General features: G+C 45.8%; 1 protein-coding gene across 23 annotated transcripts in view; it reads left to right on the forward strand.

Moving 5' to 3' along the window:
- Positions 1 to 18,641, forward strand: part of TTLL4 (tubulin tyrosine ligase like 4) — a 45,851-nt gene extending 27,210 nt beyond the window's left edge. For 6 of the 23 annotated variants that reach the window (XM_015111086.3, XM_015111085.3, XM_077957601.1 and 3 more), the window contains 18 exons: positions 794 to 2,378; positions 3,269 to 3,378; positions 3,727 to 3,790; positions 8,339 to 8,463; positions 8,893 to 9,003; positions 9,358 to 9,434; positions 10,206 to 10,397; positions 10,491 to 10,573; positions 10,801 to 10,929; positions 11,323 to 11,445; positions 12,046 to 12,144; positions 12,473 to 12,607; positions 13,249 to 13,386; positions 14,956 to 15,058; positions 16,001 to 16,211; positions 16,356 to 16,504; positions 16,823 to 16,908; positions 17,374 to 18,641. In XM_015111086.3, coding sequence (XP_014966572.3) covers positions 892 to 2,378; positions 3,269 to 3,378; positions 3,727 to 3,790; positions 8,339 to 8,463; positions 8,893 to 9,003; positions 9,358 to 9,434; positions 10,206 to 10,397; positions 10,491 to 10,573; positions 10,801 to 10,929; positions 11,323 to 11,445; positions 12,046 to 12,144; positions 12,473 to 12,607; positions 13,249 to 13,386; positions 14,956 to 15,058; positions 16,001 to 16,211; positions 16,356 to 16,504; positions 16,823 to 16,908; positions 17,374 to 17,629 — 3,678 coding nt within the window. In that variant the 5' untranslated portion in view covers positions 794 to 891 and the 3' untranslated portion in view covers positions 17,630 to 18,641. The remainder of the gene's footprint in view (positions 1 to 793; positions 2,379 to 3,268; positions 3,379 to 3,726; positions 3,791 to 8,338; positions 8,464 to 8,892; positions 9,004 to 9,357; positions 9,435 to 10,205; positions 10,398 to 10,490; positions 10,574 to 10,800; positions 10,930 to 11,322; positions 11,446 to 12,045; positions 12,145 to 12,472; positions 12,608 to 13,248; positions 13,387 to 14,955; positions 15,059 to 16,000; positions 16,212 to 16,355; positions 16,505 to 16,822; positions 16,909 to 17,373) is intronic. The other 17 variants (XM_077957604.1, XM_001094864.5, XM_077957606.1 and 14 more) reach the window with 3 other exon arrangements.
- The last annotated feature ends 6,642 nt before the right edge of the window (positions 18,642 to 25,283 follow it).

Below are 25,283 nucleotides of genomic sequence, written 5' to 3' on the forward strand. Positions count from 1 at the left end.
TTAACCGTGAAAAGCAGACTAAATCAGAGGCAGCTGAGTTGATTTAGGGAGCAGTAGATGTAAAATGAGTTTTTCAGATCACCTTTTTTTTTCTAAGATGGGGTCTCACTCTGTTGCCCATGCTGGAGTACATGGCACCATCTCGGCTCGCTGCAACCTCCACCTCCCAGGCTCAAGCGATCCTCCCATGTCAGCCTCCCTAGTAGCTGGGACTTCAGGTGCATGCCACCATGCCTAGCTAATTTTTTGTAGTGATGGGGTTTTGCCATATTGGGCAGGCTGGTCTTGAACTCCTGGGGTCAAGCTGAGATTACAGGTGTGAGCTGTCTCACCTGGACTCGAATAATCTTTCATCTTTCAGAATTGATTGATGAGAAGGAAGATACTCTTCTCTCTCCACATTTGCTTTATACCTAGCCACACTGGTTTTGGGTGAGGGAAGGTAGCCCCTCATGGAAAGTTGTGGGCGGTGAGGCAGAAAGATGTATTTTTTGTTGGAGAGAGAGAAAAACTTTCTGAGTGACAGAGTGCGGACTCATGAATGGCCTCACAGTGGTGGTGGCACCTCAGTGTCTTAGTCCTTAATGAAGCCAACTTTGATCATATGAGGGCAATAGGAAGACCACTGGAAGCTCCCTGGAAATCTAGTGTTCTCCCAGGGCCCCAAATGACGACCAAGACTGGTTGCCCAAAAATGCTGAAGTGGGACTGTACTGCTTACCTGAGGACCACTGTAGCATGGTATCCGTCCTCCTGGCGCTGTAACATTTCCTATCATTTCTCTCCCCTTCAGACTGACGGACTTCAAGGATGCAGCTGCTACTACCGGAGGTGTGTGGCACCTTACCTGAGCCAGGCCATGGGACTGTGTGGCCATGATGTGGGCCCCTCATGGCCTCAGCAGGAGCAGAGCACTACAGTATTGGCCTCCGCCAGAAAAACAGCTTCAAGCAGAGTGGTCCCTCAGGCACAGTGTCTGCCACGCCACCTGAGAAACCCTCAGAGGGCAAAGTCTGGCCTCAGGCCCATCAGCAAGTGAAGCCAATCTGGAAGCTGGAAAAGAAGCAAGTGGAGACACTGTCAGCAGGGTTGGGCCCAGCCCTCTTGGGCATCCCACCCCAGCCAGCATATTTCTTTTGCCCTAGCACTTTATGTAGCTCTGGGACCACGGCTGTCATTGCAGGCCACAGCAGTTCCTGTTACCTACACTCTCTCCCGGACTTGTTCAACAGCACCCTCCTATACCGCCGCTCCAGCTATAGGCACAAACCCTACCAGCAACTGGAGTCTTTCTGCTTGCGTTCGAGCCCATCAGAAAAAAGCCCTTTTTCTCTCCCTCAAAAGAGCCTCCCTGTCAGTCTCACTGCCGACAAGGCCACTTCTTCCATGGTCTTCCCCATGGCCCAGCCCATGGCCTCCTCATCCACAGAACCATACCTCTGCTTGGCAGCGGCTGGGGAAAACCCTTCAGGGAAGAGCCTGGCGTCTGCCATCTCAGGGAAGATCCCATCTCCACTCTCTTCCTCCTATAAGCCCATGCTGAATAATAATTCCTTCATGCGGCCAAATAGCACGCAAGTGCCTTTATTGCAGACCACAGAGGGCCTGAAGCCAGTATCGCCACCCAAGATCCAGCCTGTCTCCTGGCATCATTCAGGGGGTACTGGAGACTGTGCACCGCAGCCTGTTGACCATAAGGTGCCCAAAAGCATTGGCAGTGTCCTAGCTGATGCCAGTGCCCATATCGCCTTGTCTACCCCTAACTCCCATGACACATCCACCACCAGTGTTGCCTCTTCCTGGTATAACCGGAATAACTTAGCCATGAGGGCAGAGCCACTTTCCTGTGCTCTGGATGACAACTCTGATTCCCAGGCCCCAACTAAGGAGATTCGGTTCACTGAGGCCGTAAGGAAATTGACTGCAAGAGGCTTTGAGAAGATGCCGAGGCAAGGCTGCCAGTTTGAACAGTCTAGTTTCCTGAACCCCAGCTTCCAGTGGAACGTCCTCAACAGGAGCAGGCGGTGGAAACCTCCTGTGGTAAATCAGCAGTTTCCTCAGGAGGATGCTGGATTGGTTGGTCGGGTCCTCCCTGGTGCCTCAGATACCTTGGGGTTGGACAATACAGTCTTCTGTACCAAACGTATCAGCATTCACCTCCTTGCCTCACATGCCAGTGGGCTCAATCACAGCCCTGCCTGTGAATCTGTAATTGACCCCCCACCATTTGGAGAAGGCAAAGCTCCAGGTCCCCCTTCTCCTCAAACTCTTGGCATAGCCAACGTGGCCACCCGCCTCTCTTCCATCCAGCTGGGCCAGTCTGAGAAGGAGAGACCTGAGGAGGCCAGGGAGCTGGACTCATCTGATAGGGATATTAGGTACGTTGGATAATGTTTTTGGTTCATTTAGAGCAGTAGAATGTATATACCATAATTTGGGATGGCATTGACCCTGTACCTCTGAAGGTTTTAGTTTTTAGCTGCCCTAGAATTTTTGGTTTTCACTTCAGGGCAAGGGTTGGGAAACTACAGCTTGCAGACCAAATCTTGCTTGTTGCCTGCTTTTGTAAATAAAGTTTTATTGGAATGCAGCCTTGTCCATTCATTTGCAGTTGTCTGTGGCTGCTTTCTTGTTACAATGGTAGAGCTGAGTAGTTGTGATAAACTGACTGGCCTGCAAACAAAAATATTTACTTTCTGGTCCTTTAGAGAAAGAGTTCGTCAACCCCTATTTTAAGTAAAAACTAGGAGAGAAATAAGAATTGTGAACACCAAGTGTTGAAGCCTGTGACTTTCCTACTTTTTCCAAACCAAATCAGGTTTTCAGACATTCTTGGCATGACAGCCATTTATAGTTAGGGCACGCACATAGTTGGCTCCTTCTCTTGTATTTTGTTATTTTCCTGGAAACTTGGTCCACTAAGGCCTTCTTCTGAGTTCCCAGAGAGTGGCCTAGGGACATTTCAAGTCAATTACCAGATACCCATTGATGGTTTTTTAGATGTAGAATGTTGTACTTATATGCTATGAGGGACACCAAAGAAATGGAAAACATAGTGCCTCTTTGCAGAATGGGAGATGTAAGGTTGAGGAGCTATGCCTAGACCTAAGCTTTGAAGACAAGAGAAATGAGTTGTGAGGTCCAGGCAAGACGTAGCAGATTGGTAATGGAGAAGGGGCAAATACTGGGAGATGATGAAGGAATGAGAATCTAACTGTGACCTCTTTGATGGAGTTGACTAGGCTGGGGGCATGATTCTTTCTTTTAGTTCAGCTGCTGACCTCCAGCCAGATCAGGCTGAGACTGAAGATACAGAAGAAGAACTAGTAGATGGTTTGGAAGACTGTTGTAGCCATGATGAGAATGAAGAGGAAGAGGGTGAGTAGGGAACCCTTTCACTTCCAACTAGGAGTTGGTTATGACATTTTGGGCAGGGGGCTAACAATTATGTACTAGGTCCTTGACTCACATTACCTACATCAGTCATTTGTTTGGGGTTCTTAAGAGGGAGGTAGTGCCTTCTAGAGGACTTTGGTCTCTAGTCCTCCTGTCCCACTGGTCTTACCTTCCCCTTGCTTCTGTTGAGGAAGGCAAAGCAGCAGGGTGGTGCTTATGGCTCCCCAAGAAGGGTTGAGCCCAGGATATTCAAGGAAGAGTTGCCTAGGCTTGGTAAGCTTGTGCTGCAGCCTTTTCTAGTCAGAATTTCTCTGTTCTTCCTTCCTCTAGGAGACTCAGAGTGCTCCTCATTAAGTGCTGTCACCCCTAGCGAATCGGTGGCCGTGATCTCTAGGTAAGTGTGGCTGTATAGATCATTGTTAGATGCTCATCTTTTGTCTCTTAAAGATTATAAAGAGATTAACTACTCAAGTCATTAATGGCCTTAAGAACTCTAATGCATTTTTACCAAATTTTTGTGTTTGCGACTTTAGTTTTTGAACAGGGAGTAATGGGGGGCCAGAAGCACATCTCATCTGTGGGGCTTAAAAACAGTATCATGGGCCAGGCGCAGTGGCTCACACCTGTAACCCCAGCACTTTGGGAGGCTGAGGCAGACGGATCACCTGAGGTCAGGAGTTCGAGACTAGCCTGGCCAACATGGCAAAACCCTGTCTCTACTAAAAATATAAAAATAAGCAAGGCATGGTGGTGCACACCTGTAATCCCGGCTGCTTAGGAGGCTGAGACACGAGAATCACTTGAACCTGGGAGGTGGAGGTTGCAGTGAGCTGAGGTCACGCTGCTGCACTCCAGCCTGGGTTACGGATTGAGACTCTGTCTCAAAAACAAAACAACAACAACAACAACAAAAACAGTATCATGGACTGGGCACGGTGGCTTATGCCTATAATCCTAACACTTTGGGAGGCTAAGATGGGTGGATCACTTGAGGCCAGGAGTTAGAGACCAGGCTGGCTAACATGGTGAAACCCCATCTCTACTAAAAATAGAAACAATTAGCTGGGTATGGTGGCACACACCTGTGATCGTTGACCTCCCAAAGTGCTGGGATTATAGGGATGAGCCACTGCACCTGGCCCTAATTTTTAATGAAAAACTAGCTGTATATCATTGGGCTTGACCAATATATGGAGCACCCAGAGTCAGGTTGCTTTTCTTTGCATCAACCCTGCCTTAGATGAAGCTAGGAATAAAGGGAGCCTTCTCTGCCTTGTTTAGCATGGACAAGATGGGCTACATCTCTGTGAAATGTGATGGTGTGGCAGCAGCACACCAATTTTAGAGCCCTTAACCTGTAAGGTGGAGACAGAGCTGTTTGGAAAGTGGGAGCGAGAACTGGGATTCTCTGTGAAGGTGGATAGAAATCCCATCACGGGCACCCTGAGTCTGATGCGTAAGTTGTCACTTTCAGCCCAACCCATCCTCCTTCCAGAAAAGCAAAACTACTTCGGGTTATATATATTGGTTGTTGATTAAGTACCTCCACTCTTCATAGGAGAAAGATATTTGACATGTAATTGATTTGGAGTCCTACCTTTTTTACACTTAAGGGCCTACTTCAGGACTGCTACACAGCCCTTTAGCCTTCCTGATATATAAGATAAAATTCACAAAAGGTGTTTGTTAATCATTTGCTCATTAATTAATTAACTTCTACAAATTGCACATAACTTCTTCTCTATATGAAGCTTAAACATAATTTTCAAGAAAATGGAAATACATATTTTTATTTTTTAGAGTCAGAGTCTTGCTGTATTGCCCAGGCTAGAGTGCAGTGGATCCATCATAGCTTACTGTAACCTCGAACTCCTGGGCTCAAGCAATCCTCCTGCCTCAGCCCCCTGAACGGCTGGGACTACAGGACCACCCACCACACCCAGCTAATTAAAAAAATTTTTTTTTGTAGAGTTGTGGGGGAAGGTCTCATTATATTACCCAGGCTGGTCTTGAACTCTGGTCTCAAGTGATCCTCTTGCTGTAGCCTCCCAAAGCACTGAGATTAGGGGTGTGAGCCACTGCACCTGACCAAAAATGGAGATAGATGAATTCCAAACCACTCTGCATTTTAAAGATGACTAAAATACTTTTAGATTGCTAAAATCTTATTTTTTCTCTATTATGAAGTATTTGTATATTTATTATGGAAAATTTGGCAACCACTGAAAAACAGAAAAATCATTGGAAACACTACCTGTTTCTTTACACAACAATATTTTCACTGCATTTCCTGTCGTGCTCTAAGAATCATGTAATTTTAGAGATGGAAGCCATCAAGTCCAGTGTAAATATTGAGGACCAGAGAAGTGAAGTAGCTGTTCCAAGGTCATAGTTTCTAGCATGGCTAGACTAGAAGCCAGGTCTCTTGAAGAGAAGTTTAGGACTCTTGTGAGACGACTCACAAGGGTTTTTTGTTTGTTTTTAAATTAAGCTTGTGATATTGAGATAATTATAGATTTCACATACAGTTGTAAGAAAGAATGCAGAGAGGTCCCCTGTACTCTCTACTCAGTTTCCCCCATTGGGTAACATCTTGTAGAAGTACAGTATAGTACAATTGGGATGTTGTTAACATTGTTAGAGTCAAGATATGGAACATTTTGCTGGGCACAGTGGCTCACGCCTATAACCCCAGCACTTTGGGAGGCTGAGGCAAGTATATCAGTTGAAGTCAAGAGTTTGAGACCAACCTGGCCAACATGGTGAAACCCTGTGTTTTACTAAAATACAACATCATCTAAAAATACAAAAATTGGCTGGGCATGATGGTGGGCACCTGTAATCCCAGCTACTCGGGAGGCTGAGGCAGGAGAATCACATGAACCTGGGAGGCAGAGGTTGCAGTGAGCTGAGATCGCACCACTGCACCCCAGCCTGGGTGACAAGAGGCAAGACTCTGTCTCAAAAAAAAAAAAAAAAAGATACAGAATGTTGTCATCACTGTAGGAATTCCTCCTCCTGCTACTCTTATAGCTACACCTACTTCCCTCCTACTCCCATTCCCTCCTTAATCCCCTGGCAACCACTAGTTCTCCTTTTTGTCATTTCAAGAATGTTACACAGATAGAGTGACAGCAGTATGTCACCTTTTGACATTGACATTTTTTCACTCAGCATATTCTTTGGAGATTGACCTGGGTTGTTGCATGTATCAATAGTTCTCATTCTTTTTTATTGCTGGATAGTGTTCTGTGGTATGGATGTACCACAGTTTGTTTAACCATACACCTGTTGAAGGATATTTGGGTTGTTTTCAGCTTTTGGCTGTTATGAATAAAGCTGCTATAAATAATCATGTACGTATTTTTGTGTGAATATAAGTCTTCATCTCTCTGGGATGAATGCCCAGGAGTACAATTACTAGGTTGTATGATGATTGCATGTTTAGTTTTTTAAGAAACTGCCAAAACTGTTTTCCAGAGTGGCTGTACCATTTTATGTTTCTATCTTTTTTTTTTTTTTTTTTTTTTTTTTGAGATGGAGTTTTGCTCTCGTTGCCCAGGCTAGAGTGCAATGGCATGATCTCGGCTCATCACAACCTCTGCCTCCCGAGTTCAAGCCATTCTCCTGCCTCAGCCTCCCGAGTATTTGGGACTACAGGCATGTGCCACTATGCCCGGCTAATTTTGTATTTTTAGTAGAGATGGGGGTTACCCCATATTGGTCAGGCTCGTCTCGAACTCCCAACCTCGGGTGATCCGCCTGCCTCGGCCTCCCAAAGTGCTGGGATTATAGGCGTGAGCCACTGCCCCCGGCCTCTATCTTTGTTTTTAAATTTTAACTCATTCTTATTGACTTCAACAATCTTAAATTCTCTACTCAGTAAACCAAAAGCCTTTGAAGAAAAAATTTTGAAAATGAGGAATAGAGTTGAATTAATAGGAATTTTTCATTGGGAATTAGTATTTAACTTGATTCCCTAAAATTCATTAAAAATCTTTAAGATTTAAAACACTGAAATGTTTCATGTACAGTGCCTATTTCTGTCATGCTGAAAATAATAACAGGTAAAGTGACTTTTTTAAACTAAAAATTAATGTTATAATAATATTCGTGGATTATATTATCTAAATTGTAAAGAGTAATAGCTATTTTCTCCATTTTTCAGTGCTAGTTAAAGGAACGATCTGAGTCTGTCAGCTTATACCTGACAGGTAGTTGATATGTCTGCTATGTTGACACCCCTTGAGACTGCCTTGGCCAAGCCCTTGTTGGAATAACAGTAGGGAACCCCATAGCCCCAGATCAGCCACATCTCTTCGTTACATCCAGATCTTTGTTCCCATACTGTTAACCTAAAATTCCAGTGTCACAAATCACTTCCAAAATGGAGAAAAGCACTAACAGTCCATGAATCTTTAGATGAAACCTAAATATAAAATGAACTAGAAGTATCACTGTTTCTTTTCTTTCTATTGCTTTTCCCCCTTTTTCTATTTAAAAGTCTCTACACCTCAGATCTTTTTTGGTTTTCCTCCTTCGTAATTTTCACATCATTCTTTTCTTCCCTCATTTATTTCTTCATCTTAGCATAGCACATTCTTCTACTAGTATCCACCCGCATTCATTTCCCCTCAGAACCACTCCTGTCAGGGACTTTCCCAGACAATGTCTTGTCACAGAAAATTTTGGAGCTGTATTGCAGAATGAAGTATTGGAAAACCTTGTCTTTAGGTGACATTTAATGATGTGGTTATATGTAGGTTAGCCTAGTACCTTATGGATTAATATGTATAAAATAATTATTAATTATTGAGCACCTGGCTTTTTAGAATCACAAGTTAAAAGACAGCACTTGGAAAGAAATCGTACATCATAGTAACAACACTTCAGGGCTGTTGCTTTTTCCCTTTCTCTAGTCCGTGTTTGTTTTTCGTCTTAGAAGCTGTATGGAAATTCTGACCAAACCCCTTTCCAATCATGAGAAAGTTGTCCGACCAGCCCTCATCTACAGTCTCTTTCCCAACGTTCCCCCTACCATCTATTTTGGCACTCGGGATGAGAGAGGTAAACCTGGCCAAGTGTCAAACCCCAGAAGAGCCCCCGGGAGAAGGTTGCTAGCTAAGTTGGGAGGAGGTGGCAGTAGGTGGGAGAGGGTTTCCAGAACTGTGCTCAGTTCCCCACATGGTCGTAGGTCTAATGCAACCTTTTTCTTGTCTGTCCTTTAGCTGACCCTTTTCAGCCTTGCCATGTCATGCTGAGTTCATGCTCTCCAACCTTGCTGCTTTTCCCTTTCAGTCTTCCCTTTCTTTGTTCCTCATTGCTGCACAGCCCCTCTTCCTTCCCAAAGTGTGCTCCTCTGAAACCCTGATCTGGAGCAATAGTGACTTGCCTGCCCAGGGAAAAATGGGCAGCCATACCATCTTTTTTGTCTTCTCATCATGACTCTCTGCTCTTCTCCACCCCCCATCCCTACACCCCTTGCATTCTTCCCAGTGGAGAAACTTCCCTGGGAGCAGAGGAAGTTGCTCCGGTGGAAGATGAGCACAGTGACCCCCAACATTGTCAAGCAGACCATTGGACGGTCCCACTTCAAAATCAGCAAAAGTGAGTTGCTTGCCTTACTGTGAACCTGTCCTTTTTGCCCCAAATAGATGGGCTTTGAGTAGGGGGAGAGCTCTAGACACCTCGTGCCTATGTGGGGGCAGCTGGGGCCCTCTCCTGAAATCCAGTCTTATAGGAGGGTGTAGCTCTGAAATCCTGGGCTAAGCCTGTTGTTCAGAATTGAGAGACAAAGGGCCATTGTTCTGTCCCTGGCCCCAGGGCCTCATGTAGGACAGCTCCATAGCAACTCTTTGAAAACCAAGTCTGGGAGCTGTGCCCAGTTCTGGGACCTCTGGGCCTTTCTCTGTCCCTGGACTGGGCTGTTAGCAAGGCTGATTCCTGATGTACCTCCCATAGGAAACGATGACTGGCTGGGCTGTTGGGGTCACCACATGAAGTCTCCTAGTTTCCGATCCATTCGAGAGCATCAGAAGGTAGGGGCCCTTTCTGAGGAGCTGTTTCCCTGGACTTTGGACTAGGCCAAGAGGAGGGTGATGATGTGGGTAGGGGGTAGGGGGCGGGAAGAGGATGATGACCATGGAGAAGTCAGGAAGCTGTACAGAGGAGAAAGTACAGGGTGGGGGTACAGTGAGAGACTCCAGTGGATCACGTACATCTCCAGTTCAGCTGCAGTATTTTGGAGCTTCTTGCTATGTGGGGGCAGCGGAGTCCCTCTCCTGAAATCCAACCTCATAGGAGGGTGTAGCTCTGAAATCCTGCAGTTGCAGCTTCTCAAAGGCACTTTTTCCTCTGATTTAGTGTCTTGAGTTAGACTGTCTGTTTTCTGTTTATTATGTTTCCCTATGACCACTGCACATTCCATTCTCCCAAGCTGAATATGTGTAAAGAGGACTTCTGGTCTCACGTTGGAATGAATGAGTCCCTTGCCCCCAGACTTACTAAAGGTGAAATGCTTTTCTGTCCTCATCCCATAGAGTTTCATGGAAAAGGTGTAATAGCTTTTTCTTTGCACTTAAGGTGAATATCATGTCTGTCTTACGTTACTCTGTTTTGTCTGTGTTTTAATCATCTTTTGGTGAGTGCTCTGCAGTTGGATACTTAAGGACCATTAGGGTGGTGATAGTAAGATGGAACAACAGCTTGGAGTGCTGCTAAAGAAGTTGGAATGGTAGAGTGAGTCTTGTCATCTTCCTTATGGCCTCACTTCTGCCCTCTTCCTACACTCACCCTTTTTCCTTTTGTAGCTAAACCATTTCCCAGGCTCATTCCAGATTGGGAGGAAGGACCGGCTATGGCGGAACCTGTCACGCATGCAGAGCCGCTTTGGCAAGAAGGAGTTCAGTTTCTTCCCCCAGTCCTTTATCCTGCCCCAGGACGCCAAGCTCCTGCGCAAAGCATGGGAGAGCAGCAGCCGCCAAAAGTGGATTGTGAAGCCAGTGAGTGAATCACAGTGGGCAGGAGACTATGGTCTGAGTGGGAACAACAGAGTATTGGACCTGGAGCAAATCTCATCTCCTTTCTGCTCCTAGCCAGCATCAGCTCGAGGCATTGGCATCCAGGTTATTCATAAGTGGAGTCAGCTCCCTAAGCGAAGGCCCCTCCTGGTACAGAGGTGAGCCTGTAGCACATATCCCTTACCCCATCCTCCCACCTCCTTGGCCTTGAGGTTCCCTTCTTACAATGTTCTTCTGCCCTTTGTTCTCCCAGCCAAAGAGCTTCCTTAGCCAACGGTTCTAAGGTCTTTATCTTGGGGTCTGTTAGCTGGCTTTTTCTGTGGCTTGGTTTCCCACTGAGCCCCATCATGTGGCTGGATGAGAAGCTGGCCTTTGTTTTATGTAGGTATCTACACAAACCCTACCTCATCAGCGGCAGCAAGTTTGACCTGCGGATCTATGTTTACGTCACTTCCTACGATCCTCTGCGGATTTACCTCTTTTCGGATGGACTGGTCCGCTTTGCCAGTTGCAAGTATGTGACAGTGGTGAGGTATCCTCTGACAATATTGGGGATTTGTTTTCCTCAGAGGGAGGGAAACTAGAAGACACCAAACAGGAAAATAACAAATATTTTGATAGTTTTTGTTAGCAAGGGAGAAGGCAGGAAATGGGAAATAAGGAGGCTCTCTACTTCGTTAAATCTGGGGAATATCTTCCTGTGTACGGGACTGAGGTGGGATAAAGGAGATGAGTTTAGCTGTGGTTTTTCAGAACTTGGCCAACAGACACACTTCTCAGGCTCTTGTGGCTGTGAAAAGATCTGTGTACTTGTTCTTCACCTCTTCAGTATTTGGGGAAATGTTTGGCCCCTTCTCCATCTGCTCTGTCACCATCTTACCTCTGCCTTTGTTTTGCTTACTTCCAGGTATTCTCCTTCCATGAAGAGCCTTGGCAATAAGTTCATGCACCTGACCAACTACAGTGTCAATAAAAAGAATGCCGAGTACCAGGCCAATGCAGATGAAATGGCCTGCCAGGGCCACAAATGGTACTGAGGGCAGAGTGTCCCAGGCCAGTGAAGGCCTAGAGGAATACAGGGTTCTGGGGTTTTGGGAAGTTCAGGGGCATGGTGAGTGGAGGATTAATATAAGACCCAGAGATAACAATTACCAATTCAGAATTGGTCTATTTGAGGCCGGATGTGGTGGCTCACGCCTGTAATCCTAGCACTTTGGGAGGCCAAGGTGGGTGGATCACCTGAGGTCAGGAGTTCGAGACCAGCCTGGCCAACATGGCGCAACCCTGTCTACTAAAAATACAAAAATTAGCTGGGCGTGGTGGCGGGCGCCTATAATCCCAGCTGCTCAGGAGGCTGAGGCAGGAGAATCACTTGAACCTCGGGGGCAGAGGTTGCAGTGAGCCGAGATCGCGCCACTTCACTCCAGCCTGGGTGAAAGGGCAAAACTCCATCTCAAAAAAAAAAAAAAAAGAATTGGTCTATTTGCATCCAAGTTCGTCTCTTTCATAATTTAAACTGTCAAAGGAAGAGATATGAAGAAAATACCATTAGGTCTCTTCTTACTTTTTCTTTGTTTTGTCACTCATTCCTAGAATATAATTCCTAATACTTCCTCTTTCTCCTCTGCAGGGCACTGAAGGCTTTGTGGAACTACCTGAGCCAGAAGGGAGTCAATAGTGATGCCATCTGGGAGAAGATAAAGGATGTTGTTGTCAAAACCATCATCTCGTGAGTCACATTGCCAACCTGGGCGTGGGGCCTGCCGCTGACCCCCCTCCTTTCTCCCAGGCCTCACACTGCTGTGCTCTGGACTTTGCCCCTGCTGTGGTTTGGTTTTAAGGATGGAGAATAGGAAGGAGTGGCCAGAGTTAAGTTCTGCTCATCTACTGAACTTCATCCCCAGGAGCTGGTCCCAGATCAGAGGCATCTCTTGACAGCTACCTTTCCTGGGTTGCTTCTGCCCTGCCTATCTCTGGGCCACTCTTTTGGCAGGATAGCTCTGGGTAGAGCCCTCTGGGAGGAGCTGAACTGAGCACTTCCTCATCCCCGTGACCAGGTCAGAGCCCTACGTGACGAGTCTGCTCAAGATGTATGTGCGGCGGCCGTATAGCTGCCACGAACTCTTTGGTTTTGACATCATGCTAGACGAAAACCTCAAGCCCTGGGTCCTGGAAGTCAACATTTCCCCAAGGTAGGTGGTATTCTCAGGACACTCACAATAGAATCCTTCCATTATCCTCACGCTCCCATTGCCACTCTAGTAAGTTGTTCTTTTTTTTTTCCCCCTTTGAGATGGAGTCTCACTCTGTCACCCAGGCTGGAGTGCAGTGGTGTGGTCTTGGCTTACTGCAACCTCCACCTCCTGGATTCAAGAGAGTTCTCCTGCCTCAGCCTCCCGAGTAGCTGGGACTACAGGCGTGCACCACCACACCCAGCTAATTTTTTGTATTTTCAGTAGAGACAGGGTTTCACTGTGTTAGCCAGGATGGTCTCGATCTCCTGACCTCATCATCCGCCCACCTCGGCCTCCCAAAGTACTGGGATTACAGGTGTGAGCCACCATGCCTGGCAAGTTGTTCTTTTTAAGTGGATCCTTACCGCTTGCTTTCCTTTAGCAGATCAAGGTCATGGGCAGGTTTACCACTCTGAGTGAGGTTATTCACCGTCTTTGGGGCAAGAGAGTCTTGTGATGGTGATCCTGCATGGGAATGTTTGAGCAGCTTTCATCCTAGGGAATCCAGGAAGTAAATGAGACTAGCCCTGAGTTGCACATATGACCAGAGACTGTTTCGGAGTGCTGCTTTGATCGCTCTTTTTATCCTTTTTCTGAAGCCTCCACTCCAACTCTCCACTGGATATCAGCATCAAAGGCCAGATGATTCGTGACCTTCTGAATCTGGCAGGTTTTGTCCTGCCCAATGCAGAGGATGTCATTTCCAGCCCTAGCAGCTGCAGCAGCTCCACCACCAGGTGAGGCCCCTGTTTCTTCACAGCTCCGCTGGCAGCATGAATAGCCCTGCTGTAGTTTCTGGGAAGGAATGGATTCTGGGTACTCCCTTCTGCCTGGTTTCCCTTGCTGCTCAGTCTTGCCCTTACAGTCCACTAACATGCTACCATGCCACATCAGTGCCTCTCAAGTATGTTCAGTTATGTTGATCCTCTGCTCAGGAACCACAGGCCTAGGAATTAGATTTAAACATGCACACTGGTGTGTGTCTCTAGTCCCAGCTACATGGGAGGCTGAAGCAGGGGGATCTTTTAAGGCCAGAAGTTCAAAGCTGTAGTGCACTATGATGATCACGCCTGTGAATAACCACTGTACTCTCTTTAGCCTGGGCAATATAGCAAGACCCTGTTTCTAAAAAAAAAAAAAAAAAAAATTAACTCCTTACCTGGGCAGTCAGGGTCTCAGCTTCCTTTTTCTTGGTGTATCTCTCTTCTTCCTCTCCTGGCTCCTGTGCCCTGACAAACTGGATCACTCACACAACCTCAAGGTCAGAATGATCCTTAAGGACCAGTTGGTCCAGTCTCTTCTCTGAAATGTTTATTGCCTCTTGCTGTTCCCCATAGTGTTCTTTCCTCTGTTTATGGGGTTTCTTCCTCCTGAAATGCCCATAGCCAGACCTGCCATTAACCTTTACTGTTCATCAAAGTCTAGCTTATACATCTTCATGAAGCCAACTCAGTATGGCCATTTTTTTTTCTTTTTTCATACCATAAAGCACTGGGAACCACTCTTGAGAGGAGGGAGTTTATATTTACTTACTATCTGAGATGTGTGAGGAAAACCCTATAATTTATCCTTCCAATAACCCTGTAAGGTTAGTATTTGTACCTGCAGTTTACAGAGGAGAAAACTGAAGCTCTTTGGGATTAAGTAGCCTATCAAAGTCATTCAACTGGAGAGTGGTAGGACTGGAATTCAAATCCTGATTTGCCTGATAACAAAACTTGCTTTCCCCACTGTACCTTGTAGACTCATGTTTGGCTCTGTCCAGTGGTTGTCATTTGACGTATCCCACCTGCCATACCGTAAGCTCCTTGGGGGCAAGAGTTGCTTTTTAATCATCTTTTTTTCATTAGTATTATTTTTTTAGAGACAGAATCTCACCATTCCTCTCAACAGTGATTATGGTAATTGTAGTAATGTGGGTGATGAAACTGAGGTGAAGGGAGGTGAAGTCAGTTGCCCAGGGTCACATAGCCAGTAGGACAGAGCTGGGTATATAGTTAAGTGTTCACCGAATTAAAACAAACTGAAGTATATACCACAATAAGGCTTATTGCAAGGTCCTCATTTTTTATCATTCAAATTCAACCTAAAGATGGTGGTTTATACCCTTTCACTTAATATTTGATGACTCTCAGGTTACTTTTGGGGAGTGTATTTTAGTCCAACCTACTACTCAAGTAACCTCTGTTCTTGCATCTTTGTCTTCTCTCGAGAAGGGTATCTGCTGGACTGGACCTTCTCCATATTTCCTCCAAATACAAAGCTGCTGACCCTGCCCTTTGCTTTCTTTCCGGCCTCTGCTGTAGCTTGCCCACCTCCCCCGGGGACAAATGTCGAATGGCTCCAGAGCATGTCACTGCACAGAAGATGAAGAAAGCCTATTATCTGACCCAGAAAATTCCTGATCAGGTAGGAGGTTGGTCTTCCCCCCAGTGCTAGCAGAAAACTTCCCTGGTTAAACATTCGGGACCCAAAAGCAACCAGCTTTTCTTTTCTTTTTTTTTTTCTTTTTTGAGATGGAGTTTTACTCTTGTTGCCCAGGCTGGAGAGTAATGGTGCGATCTCGGCTCACCACAACCTCCGCCTCCCGGGTTCAAGTGATTCTCCTGCCTCAGCCTCCCGAGTAGCTGGGAATACAGGCATGCGCCACCACACCCAGCTAATTTTATATTTTTTAGTAGAGACAGGATTTCTCCACGTTGGTCGGGCTGGTCTTGATCTCCCGATCTCAAATGATCCACCTGCCTCAGCCTCCCAAAGTGCTGGGATTACAGGTGTGAGCCTCTGCTCCTGGCTGCAACCAGCTTTTCTTTAGAGCAGGGTTTCTTAATCCAGGCCTGTGATCCTTTGATGCACAGAGATTTTTTGGCATGTCTGTCATTCTGGGAGAGCATTAATTGTCTTTACCATGTTTTCTCGCCCTCTTTTGTCCAAGCTGTAGACTTTTGCCCTTTGGTTTCTTTCTCTGAGAGGCACAGTGAGAGACCCCAGGAAGCTGACTTTCTCAGAGCAGATAAGGGAGCTGGATTTAAGCATGGCAGATACAGGACTGGTGCCAAATCTGAATTGCTGGATCCTCATCTTGACTTTACCCAACAAACTACTTAACCTCTCAGCCCCAGTGGCTCCCCCGACCCCAAATAAGAGTGTCTTCCCCACTAGCTAAGTTCAGTAGACTTAGGAACAGATGTCTTTCAGAGCTGGCCCACTAGGCTGCCCTCAGTAGTTCCATGAGAGTCCTGGAGCTGTAGGACCCCAGGGGTGTGCTCCCTGTCCCCCAGCTTCTTGAGTCTCTGCCCCTGGTTTACACTCTCTGTCACACACTTTTTCTCCCTGTTCCTTGGACCACAGGACTTCTATGCATCTGTGCTGGATGTTCTGACACCAGATGATGTTCGGATTCTGGTTGAGATGGAAGATGAGTTTTCTCGCCGTGGTCAGTTTGAACGAATTTTTCCTTCTCATATCTCCTCTCGCTATCTCCGCTTTTTTGAGCAGCCACGATATTTCAACATTCTCACCACCCAATGGGAACAGAAATACCATGGCAACAAGCTTAAAGGTGATGTGCCCTCCCAGCCCTCAGAAAGCCATGTTTAGTGAGAGATTAAATCCCAGTATACCAAGAAATAGGCCTCTCTGGAAAGAAGAATTGGCCAGTTGATTCTACTTTCTTAAACCACAAGTCCTACTAATCTTGTCCTAGGAGTCGATCTGCTCCGGAGTTGGTGCTACAAAGGGTTCCACATGGGAGTTGTCTCTGATTCTGCTCCAGTGGTGAGTGCTGCCACTGTGGAGGACAGCTCCTTCTCAGGCCCCTCCCTCTGCCTTATGAGTGCATCAGGAGTTGGATTGGTATGTAGAGGCCTCTCTCACTTCTCTGCTAGGCTGTGCTTCTGTCTCACTACTCTTTCCTTTCAAGGGAATAGTTGCCTCCAGGATTCCCTGGGTACCTTTCTTTCAAGGATCAAAAAGTGCTTTGTAGGCCTCAACTTCTTGTCTGATTCAGAAGAGAACTGAGACTTTTACCCACCCGGGCCTACACCTGAGGGGTAGGGAAGGGGAGAGCCCCATGATCCACTTAGAGGTAGAGCTGGAGGGTCCCAAGACCCCAAACACTCCTGCCTTGCCTCTGCCAAGCCCTTTTGGTCTCATTGATTCCTTTGCTCTTAGTGGTCTCTCCCGACAACACTTCTGACTGTCTCAAAGGATGACGTGATACTCAATGCCTTCAGCAAATCAGAGACTAGCAAGCTGGGGTGAGTGCTGCCTGGGCAAGGGATGGGCTGCTGGCTGTGAGTCTGGAGAGTTTTCTTCCTTCCCGTCTTCCCAGACTGTGGCAGTGAGATCAGCATTCTTCAGCTGGGGGTTGATGGGACTGTCAGGACATGCAGCCATAGCATCCTTTTCCTGGTAGCTCTTGGTATGCCCAGGGAAGCTGAGCTGGAGGACAGAAGCGCCTCCTGAAGCGACCACTGTCAGCCATACCCACTAGCTGTGGGAAGTCATTAGCCCTCTACCCGCACCTCCATTCACTCTTGCACTGCAGATCTCAAGCCTTCAAGTAAATAGAATATTTTTTAATGGTTATTACATATCCATGTAATTATGGCCTACAACACCGTAATGTGGTGAATGCCTGCTCCAGACTCTGAAGGCAAATCCTAAGGTAAAGTCTCAGTAACGATGTCTCAGCCATTTCTTTCACCACCTATTCCCTCCAGAAAACACAGCTCCTGTGAGGGAAGCCTACTGCTCTCTGAAGATGGGACCACGCCCAAATCCAAGAAGACTCAAACTGGCCTTTCCCCTTATCCCCAGAAACCCAGTTCCTCAAAGGACAGTGAGGACACCAGCAAAGAGCCCAGCCTTTCCACTCAGACGTTACCTGTGATCAAGTACTCTGGGCGGACTTCAAGAGTTTCTACTTCCTCCACTTTCCAGTCAACCAGTGACTCCCTTCTGGCTGTGAGCACATAATTGGCCTCTCTCCAAAAGCCTCTGCCCAGGAGCATGGGCATCAGCTACCTCACGGGAACCAGCCTGCTGTTCAGACCAGTCTGAACTCCTACCCCTTTCACCCTGTCCCTCCTCAGAGTATTTTTTGAAGTGGTTGCATTACAGAGATGGGTATTTGTAGGGCCGGGGGGATGGTAGTGATGGGGAGAAGGTGAGGAAGGGTCACCCTTTGTCACCTGTCTGCCTGGCTGGCACCTCATATCTCAGCAGAGAAGCCAGTGGTGGCCACGCAGCCTTATAAAGCAGGTTTTCGTTTCTACCTTAAGTGAGCCATGTGTGGTTTGTTTGGGGCCCTGGTGAGGTTGCTGAGTTGTAGCTCAGGAGAAAACATACAGAACGTATTTAGACCGGAAGTCCTTTGTTCTGAATTTGAGGGGGTCTTCTGAGGTCCTTATTTCCTTAGATCTTTCCTCACCCCTCTCCCATCCCCTGTCCTGAGGAGAAGCCTTTGAACTTCCTCAGTAGACAGGCGGAGAAGCCACAACATGCCGAGCCCATTTCCTGTCATCCTCGTCTTGGGGCTTCACTGCCTCCTTCCAAATACTCCCCCTGCCAGCAGCCCTAGGTCTTCCTATTCTGACCCCCCATCACTGCTCATTTAGCCTTCTAGAAGCCTCTCTCGTGGACATCTCTTCTTTAGCTGTTGGCTTTCTGTGAGGTGCGAGAGGATCTATGAACTTTGTGAATTTCCCATGGCCCCAGTGAAGGAGCCCAGATAATCCCAGTAGCTGTTACCTGTCTCCATGTATCAAAGGACACAGTCCAGGGGGAAGGTGGAGGGGGATGTGGTTTCTCTACAATGCAACAAACGTGGTTTCTCAGTGTTCTGCCCTACGGCAAGCAGGGTCTGGTGGGTTTCAGGAGCAGTCACTATTGCAGGATGGGCTTCCAATCAAACCTCAGACTAAACTTTTGTACTCAACTGATTCTACCTCCCTCCTCTAGACTCAGTAAACAGTGACTATTCAATAAATGTTGACTGAGTGAACTGTATTTACAGAGATCTCAAAGGACCTCAGCACTTGAACCAGAAGTTCTACTTCTCTCTCATCTGGAGATGAGAAAGTGGAGCCTGGAGACAGCACAAGCAGAAGAGTTCGGATCAGAAAGGTTTCCTCTGGAGCCGTGCTCCTTCCTAACCCAGCCCTTCCTGGTTGCTGCTTGCCTCCTTCCCAGCCCCTGTAGTCCCTTTACTTAGTTTTTTCTAGCAGTGGCGCATATAAGAAGCCAGTTGGCCCTGTGTCCCTGCTACTCAAGTTTTCTCTTTGCACATCAAGCAGAAAGCTCAGCTACTTGGTCTCACCCTGGACTGTAGCTGCCTTCATTCTTTCTGAGCTTTGGAAAGAGAGAGACTCCCATGTTTCATGGCTCCTGGAGTTCTGTGGCGAGGTGGGGTGGAGCCCTGGAAGGATCACTGAGAGGCCTGACTGGGTTCAAGGCCACAGAGTAGGTGGATGTCTGGCCCGTCCTAAGGCCATGTTGACATTTGTAAAAGTTTGGTGACAAAGTCCTGGGTATCATTGACTGCTTAATAATAAGGACTTTAAAGTTGGGACATAATGGGAGAGGTCCTTGATGGTCCTATTGGATTTTTTCTGATGTAATTGAAGTGACCCACCTCTTCTCCCTGCTGGCTGCAGTATTCTAGTGCAGACATGATGTGGGGAATCTGCTGCCTTCCTAAGAGAAAGTGAACTGCCTGCCTGGCAGTGTTGTTGTGGCTGGGCCTTCACGGCAAGGACTTAGGCACGGAGGCCTGGTTGAGCTGGTTTACTCCATGAAAACCAACTTCAGTTCTTTGGCTTGCCCTCTGAGAATCCCTGTACAAGACAGCCAATCAATTTCCATTCCTCTAACTGGAGAGGGAACCAGCACTGCTGAATGGGGGTATTGGGGGAAGCATGGTGGGGGAAGGGAGGACTTAGGAAATTAAGTCCTTATGAGCAATGAAAGTCCTAAAAAGAGCAATGGAAAGATAGTGCTCTTAGTAGTTTAAAACATGCTTGTACATTCTTTTTAATTTTCATCACATTTGAGTATCTGATAGACGTGGGCTGGGTAGGGGAAAGGAATGGGACTTATGTATCACATTTACCTCTCTCTCTCGAGAGAGAAAATTAAATCTTATTAAGCATTTGGCATATGTACTTTTGCATTGAATGCCCACAATATGAGGTATTCAGCTAAGCAGGAATTTTTGAGAAGGAATGAGATTTTTTTTGGGAAGTTAAATTTGGGAGTATAGTAGAATAAATATTTGTCAGAATATGTCAGTTGTTTTCCTAAGTTGATAACTTACCTAGTCTATTTGGAGGAAGGGAGGCGAGTGTTCCTGAGACAAGGAATGAAGTACAGGCTATTTCTGGAGTAGTGGAGTAAGGGCTTGGGGTGGAAAGTGGAGGAGGGCGGTCACTGCTGTTTACTTTGCATCCATTTAGGAATGATGAGAAACTCAGTTTCTTAGAAGAAATACTAATGAAGAGATGGCATTGTATCAGGAAAGGATCAGGAACCTTGAATCAGGCTGACCTTGGGTTTAAATCCCAGTTCTGCCACTTACTGTGTGACCTGGGGCACGTCATCTAACTTTTAAGTCTCCCATTTATTTGTAGTATGAATGTAATACCTACATTGCAGGGTTGTGAAGATTTAAACCAAATGTAGTAAAAGTACTTAGGACATAGAGGGCACCTTGCACAGTCACACCTTTTCCACTTGCTGTCCAAGCCCTGTGCCCCAGGTGGGAAGAGATAGGCAAGAAATGTAAAACCCTCTCCTCCAGGAGGTGGAGCTGCCATTGAGATATTTTAGAAGTGAAGATGCCAGAACAGGGTCTAGATAGCTCCTGACCCTCACCTTCACCCCAGTGCACACACAAATATCACCGTTCAGCCTCCTATTACATTATCACTCTACCGGGGATTTGTTTCTTTGGTTAAACACTTCACAGTCAGAGCATAGAATCCCTGAGAAAGGAAGCACATTAAACATTAGAAGTATGTGAACTGAGTGAGATTATTAAATTATTTCAAGAGAAGCTTTGATAAGAAAGGGAAAGCAAGTGCGGTGGGTGTCAGGTGGCTGGAAAGGGGAGAAGCAGGTTACAGAAAATAAGAGACCTTGACTGGAACTGGATCCAAAGAGCAGATATATGGACCTAACAGCTGTACCAAGGGGCAGTTGTCATTTCAGGTACATTCTCTTGGTGTCAGGCTGTTTGGCTGAGGGTGACTATCCCCCCTGTCACCCTAACCAAAGGACATACCCAATGGCTTCTGGGGCAGTCCAACACTACTGAGGGCCAGTGAAGGAGATTGATCATCTGGACACAAAGACCTTTCTACTTCCTCCTTAGCTGAATTAGTTACCCAAGATAGGTGACCAGCAAAGGCAGACAGGGATCTCCTCTCCTGGGTTCCCCTTGATTTGTCCTCTAAGATTAAGGCTTACCTGTGACTGCTGTTCGAATACCCCAACTGCTGTGAGACTTGGAAACACTGATGGTTTACAGATGGCTAAGAGAGCTCCATTTCTTGCCACCTGAGATTCTGACCAAGTCTTTCACAACCCTTCTTGGCCTTTTAGAGTCCCCCTGTAGCAGAGTTTGCCCACTCATTAATATCCGGGGATCTATACCAGCTCATTTGGCTTGCCCCTTCACCAGCTTTGGATCAATGAAAGTTGCAAGCAGTCATATGTTGCTCTTGGCAGATATCTCACAGGTGAAAACACAAGAAGGTTCAGTAGCAGGTGGTGGTTTTCTAAAACCCATCTGTGTTTTCTAAACCCATCTGTGTCGTAATTATAATAGACTGAGACACATGGACTCAGTCTATGTGGGACTGCCACAGTCAAAGCTAACAAAATTTTGAAAAGATATTAAGTTTCAATTAGTAAACTGGGAACACCAAAGCCTACCTCATAGAATAGTTATGGGACTAAAATATGGAGGAAAAGCACCTAACAAGGTGCCTGATAATATATGATAACAGATTTAAAGTGGTGGATTCTAAAACTGACCAAAACTACCACCCAAAACATTTAAAGTAAAAGTACGATAACATACAATAGTGTTACAATACTATTAAAACAGCATGCTAATATTACAAAACTATGGTAAAATATACTTTGCTTTTATCCATAATTAAAGCTGAGGATGCATTGATAATTAGCTTAGAAAGATTAAAGTCCTTGTCAGCAGTCAGAGAAGAGCAGTTTAAACTGCAAGATACTACGTAACACTAAAGTGGCTCAGACTTAGAAGATGGAAAATACCAAGTGTCGGTATGATACTAAGATACTGTGAAGGCGCTGAAGGGAATGCAAAATGATGCACTGGAAAGCAGCTTGGTAGTTTCTTATAAAGTGAAACGTGTCGTTAACATATGATCTAGCAATTCCACTCTTGCAGGCAAATGTTCGTAGCAGCTTATTCATAGAAGCAAAAATTTAGAAACAGCCATATGTCCAACAATTAATGAATTAAATTGTGATATCTCTGTTCAGTGGAATACTCTTAGATATAAAAAAGGAAAAGGGCTGGGCACAGTGGCTCACACCTATAATCCCAGCACTTTGGGAGGCCAAGGCGAGTGGATCACCTGAGGTCGGGAGTTCGAGACCAGCCTGATCAACATGGAGAAACCCCGTCTCTACTAAAAATACAAAATTAGCTGGGCGTGGTGGCACATGCCTGTAATCCCAGCTACTCAGAAGGCTGAGGCAGGATAATCGCTTGAACCCAGGAGGCAGAGGTTGCGGTGAGCCGAGATTGCCCCATTGCACTCTAGCCTGGGCAACAAGAGCAACACTCCATCTCAATAAATAAATAAATAGGAAAAGAGGTTGGGTGTGGTGGCTCATGCCTGTAATCCCAGCACTTTGGGAGGCCAAGGCAGGAGGATCACTTGAGCCCAGGAGTTCGAGACCATCCTGGGCCAACACAGTGGAACCCTGTTTCTGCAAAACAAATAGAAATAAAAAAGGAATAAATTGATTCATGCAATACCATGGATAAAACTAAACGGGAAGACGCTAGAAACAAAAGACTATGCTTTGTTATTCCATAATGGTCTAGAAAATGCAAACTATAGTCACAGAAAGCAGAACAGTGCTTGCCAGGGACTATAGATGAGGGAGGGGTAGACTGTAAAGGACATGGTGGGAAAATTCTGTATCTTGATTGTGGTGGTGGATATATGACTATATACAGTTGTAGGAACTTATCAAATTGTGCACTTAAAATGGGTGAGTAGTATTGTATGTAAGTAAATAAAGCTGATTTAAAAGAAAACACCAGGAGATGCCATTTCATGAGGCATGTGCTAATTAAAACCACAATGGGATAACACTGGAATAGTTAAAAGGGCAGCTAAGACCAAGTGTTAGTGAGGATGTACAGCAACTGGGGCATTTATACATGGCTGGTGTGAGTGTAAAATGGTTCAACCACTGTGGACCACTAACAGTTTCTTAGAGAGCTACCTGTGACAGAAATTCCACTCCCCAGTATTCTCTTAAAAAAAAAAGAAAAAGAAAAAGGAAATCATGTTCACCAAAAACGTTTATTGAGGCTTCATTCATAATAACAAAAAATTGAGAATAACCCAAATGCTTCTCAATATTAGATCAGATAAACTGGTGTGGAATACCACTCAGTAATAAAAAGGAATAAACTGATTTATGCAACAACGCAGAAGGATGAATCGCAAGAAAAGCATTGAGTGAAAGAAGCCAGACACAAAAGAGTACATACTGTGTACTTAAGTTTATATGACGCTTAGGAACGGGAAACCTAGGGGAACAAGTCAGAACAATAGTTGCCTCTGGGCATTAATAGTATAGTAAGAAAAGAGGCACAAGGTAACTTTCGGAGGTGATGGAAGTGTTCTAGTTCTTGATTTGGATGTTGGTTACATGGGTGATGGATTTGTAGGAGCTCATGGAATTGCACACTTAAGCCCCAAATCAAGTTGACAGGATTGGTTCTTTCTGAGGGCTGTGAGAGAGAATCTGTTCCAGGCTTCTCTCCAAGCTTCAGGTGGTTTGCGGCAATCTTTGGCATTCCTTGGCTTGTACAGGCATCGCCCAGTCTCTGCCTTCATGTTCTCCCTCTGTACAATTTTTCCGTTTTATAAGGGCACTCCTATCACATTGGGATAGGAGCCCGCTCTACTCCAGTATGACTTCATCTTTACTAACTACATCTACAGTGACCTTATTCCCAAATAATGTCACAAGATTCCAAGGTGCTGGGGGGTCAGCACTTCAGCATGTGAATTTGTGGGGGAAGAGGTGGGGACACCACGGATTATAATACCTAGAGTGGAGTTTCCAGGTTGGATCAATTACCAATAACGCTATGGCGGCTGGGCGTGGTGGCTGGCGCCGGTAATCCCAGCACTTTGGGAGTCCAAGGTGGGGTTGATCACCTGAGGTCAGGAGTTCGAGACCAGCCTGGCCAACATGGTGCAACCTTGTCTCTACTAAAAATACAAAAATTAGCTGAGCGTGGTAGTGGGTGTCTGTAATCCCAGCTACTTGGGAGGCTGTGGCAGGAAAATCACTTGGACCTGGAAGGCGGAGGTTGCAGTGAGCCGAGACCATACCATTGCTTTCCAGCCTGGGCAACAAGAGCAAAACTTTGTCTCAAAATAAATAAATACAAAATGTTATGGCAATGGCATTATCAGTCTTCTGTGCACCTCTCTGGAATAATCGTGATAACCATTGGAATGCATGATATATTTAGAAATGGAAAGACTGTTCGATTGACATCCTGAATCTGGATGCTCTTTGGCAGAGGAAAATAAATTTTAAGACACATCTGTGTTGTTGAGAAACTGATTCAAAATCAGGATTCATGAGCTTGGTAAATGGTATCTCAACAATCACACCTGAGGTAAACATCACTAAGTCCACTTGCCTCTACCAGAAGATGAAAGGCTCAAATCCCTGGAGATAAAATAAATTTTTTCTAAATCCATTTCTTTCCTAGACAAATGACCTTTCTAATGAACTGTGATATTAACAAATCAATCTTTGGCATTAAGAATTTCTCATCATGGGCTGGGCACAGTGGCTCACACCTGTAATCCCAGCGTTTGGGAGGCTAAAATGGATCACTTGAGGCCAGGAATTTGAAACCAGCCTGGGTAACATAGTGAGACCCTGTCTCTACAAAAAAATTTAAAAAGCCTGGCATGGTGGCACATGCCTGTAGTCCCTTTTACTCAGGAGGCTGAGGTGGGAAGATCACTTGAGCCCAGGCAAGGCTGCCAGGAGATATGATTGCTCCACTGCACTCTAGGCTGGATGACAGAGCAAGACCCTGTCTCAAAAATAAATAAATAAATAAATAAAATTTAAAAAGCTCATCATGATACATTTCTACATTCAAGAGAATGAAGTCGGACCTAACCCTAACCCTAACCCACAAATAATATGTATTGAGTGCCTTCTAGGTTCTAGTTTTCTAGAAAACTAGAAAATACCTAGTTTTCCCAGCATCATTTGTTGAAGAGACCATTATTTCTCTATTCAGTGGTTTTGACATCCTTGTCAAAAATCAATTGATCTTCAATGTGAAGGTGTATTTTGGGGCTCTCAGTTCTGC

The sequence above is a fragment of the Macaca mulatta genome, chromosome 12 (assembly GCF_049350105.2).
Source record: "Macaca mulatta isolate MMU2019108-1 chromosome 12, T2T-MMU8v2.0, whole genome shotgun sequence".
In the NCBI taxonomy this organism is placed as follows: domain Eukaryota; kingdom Metazoa; phylum Chordata; class Mammalia; order Primates; family Cercopithecidae; genus Macaca; species Macaca mulatta.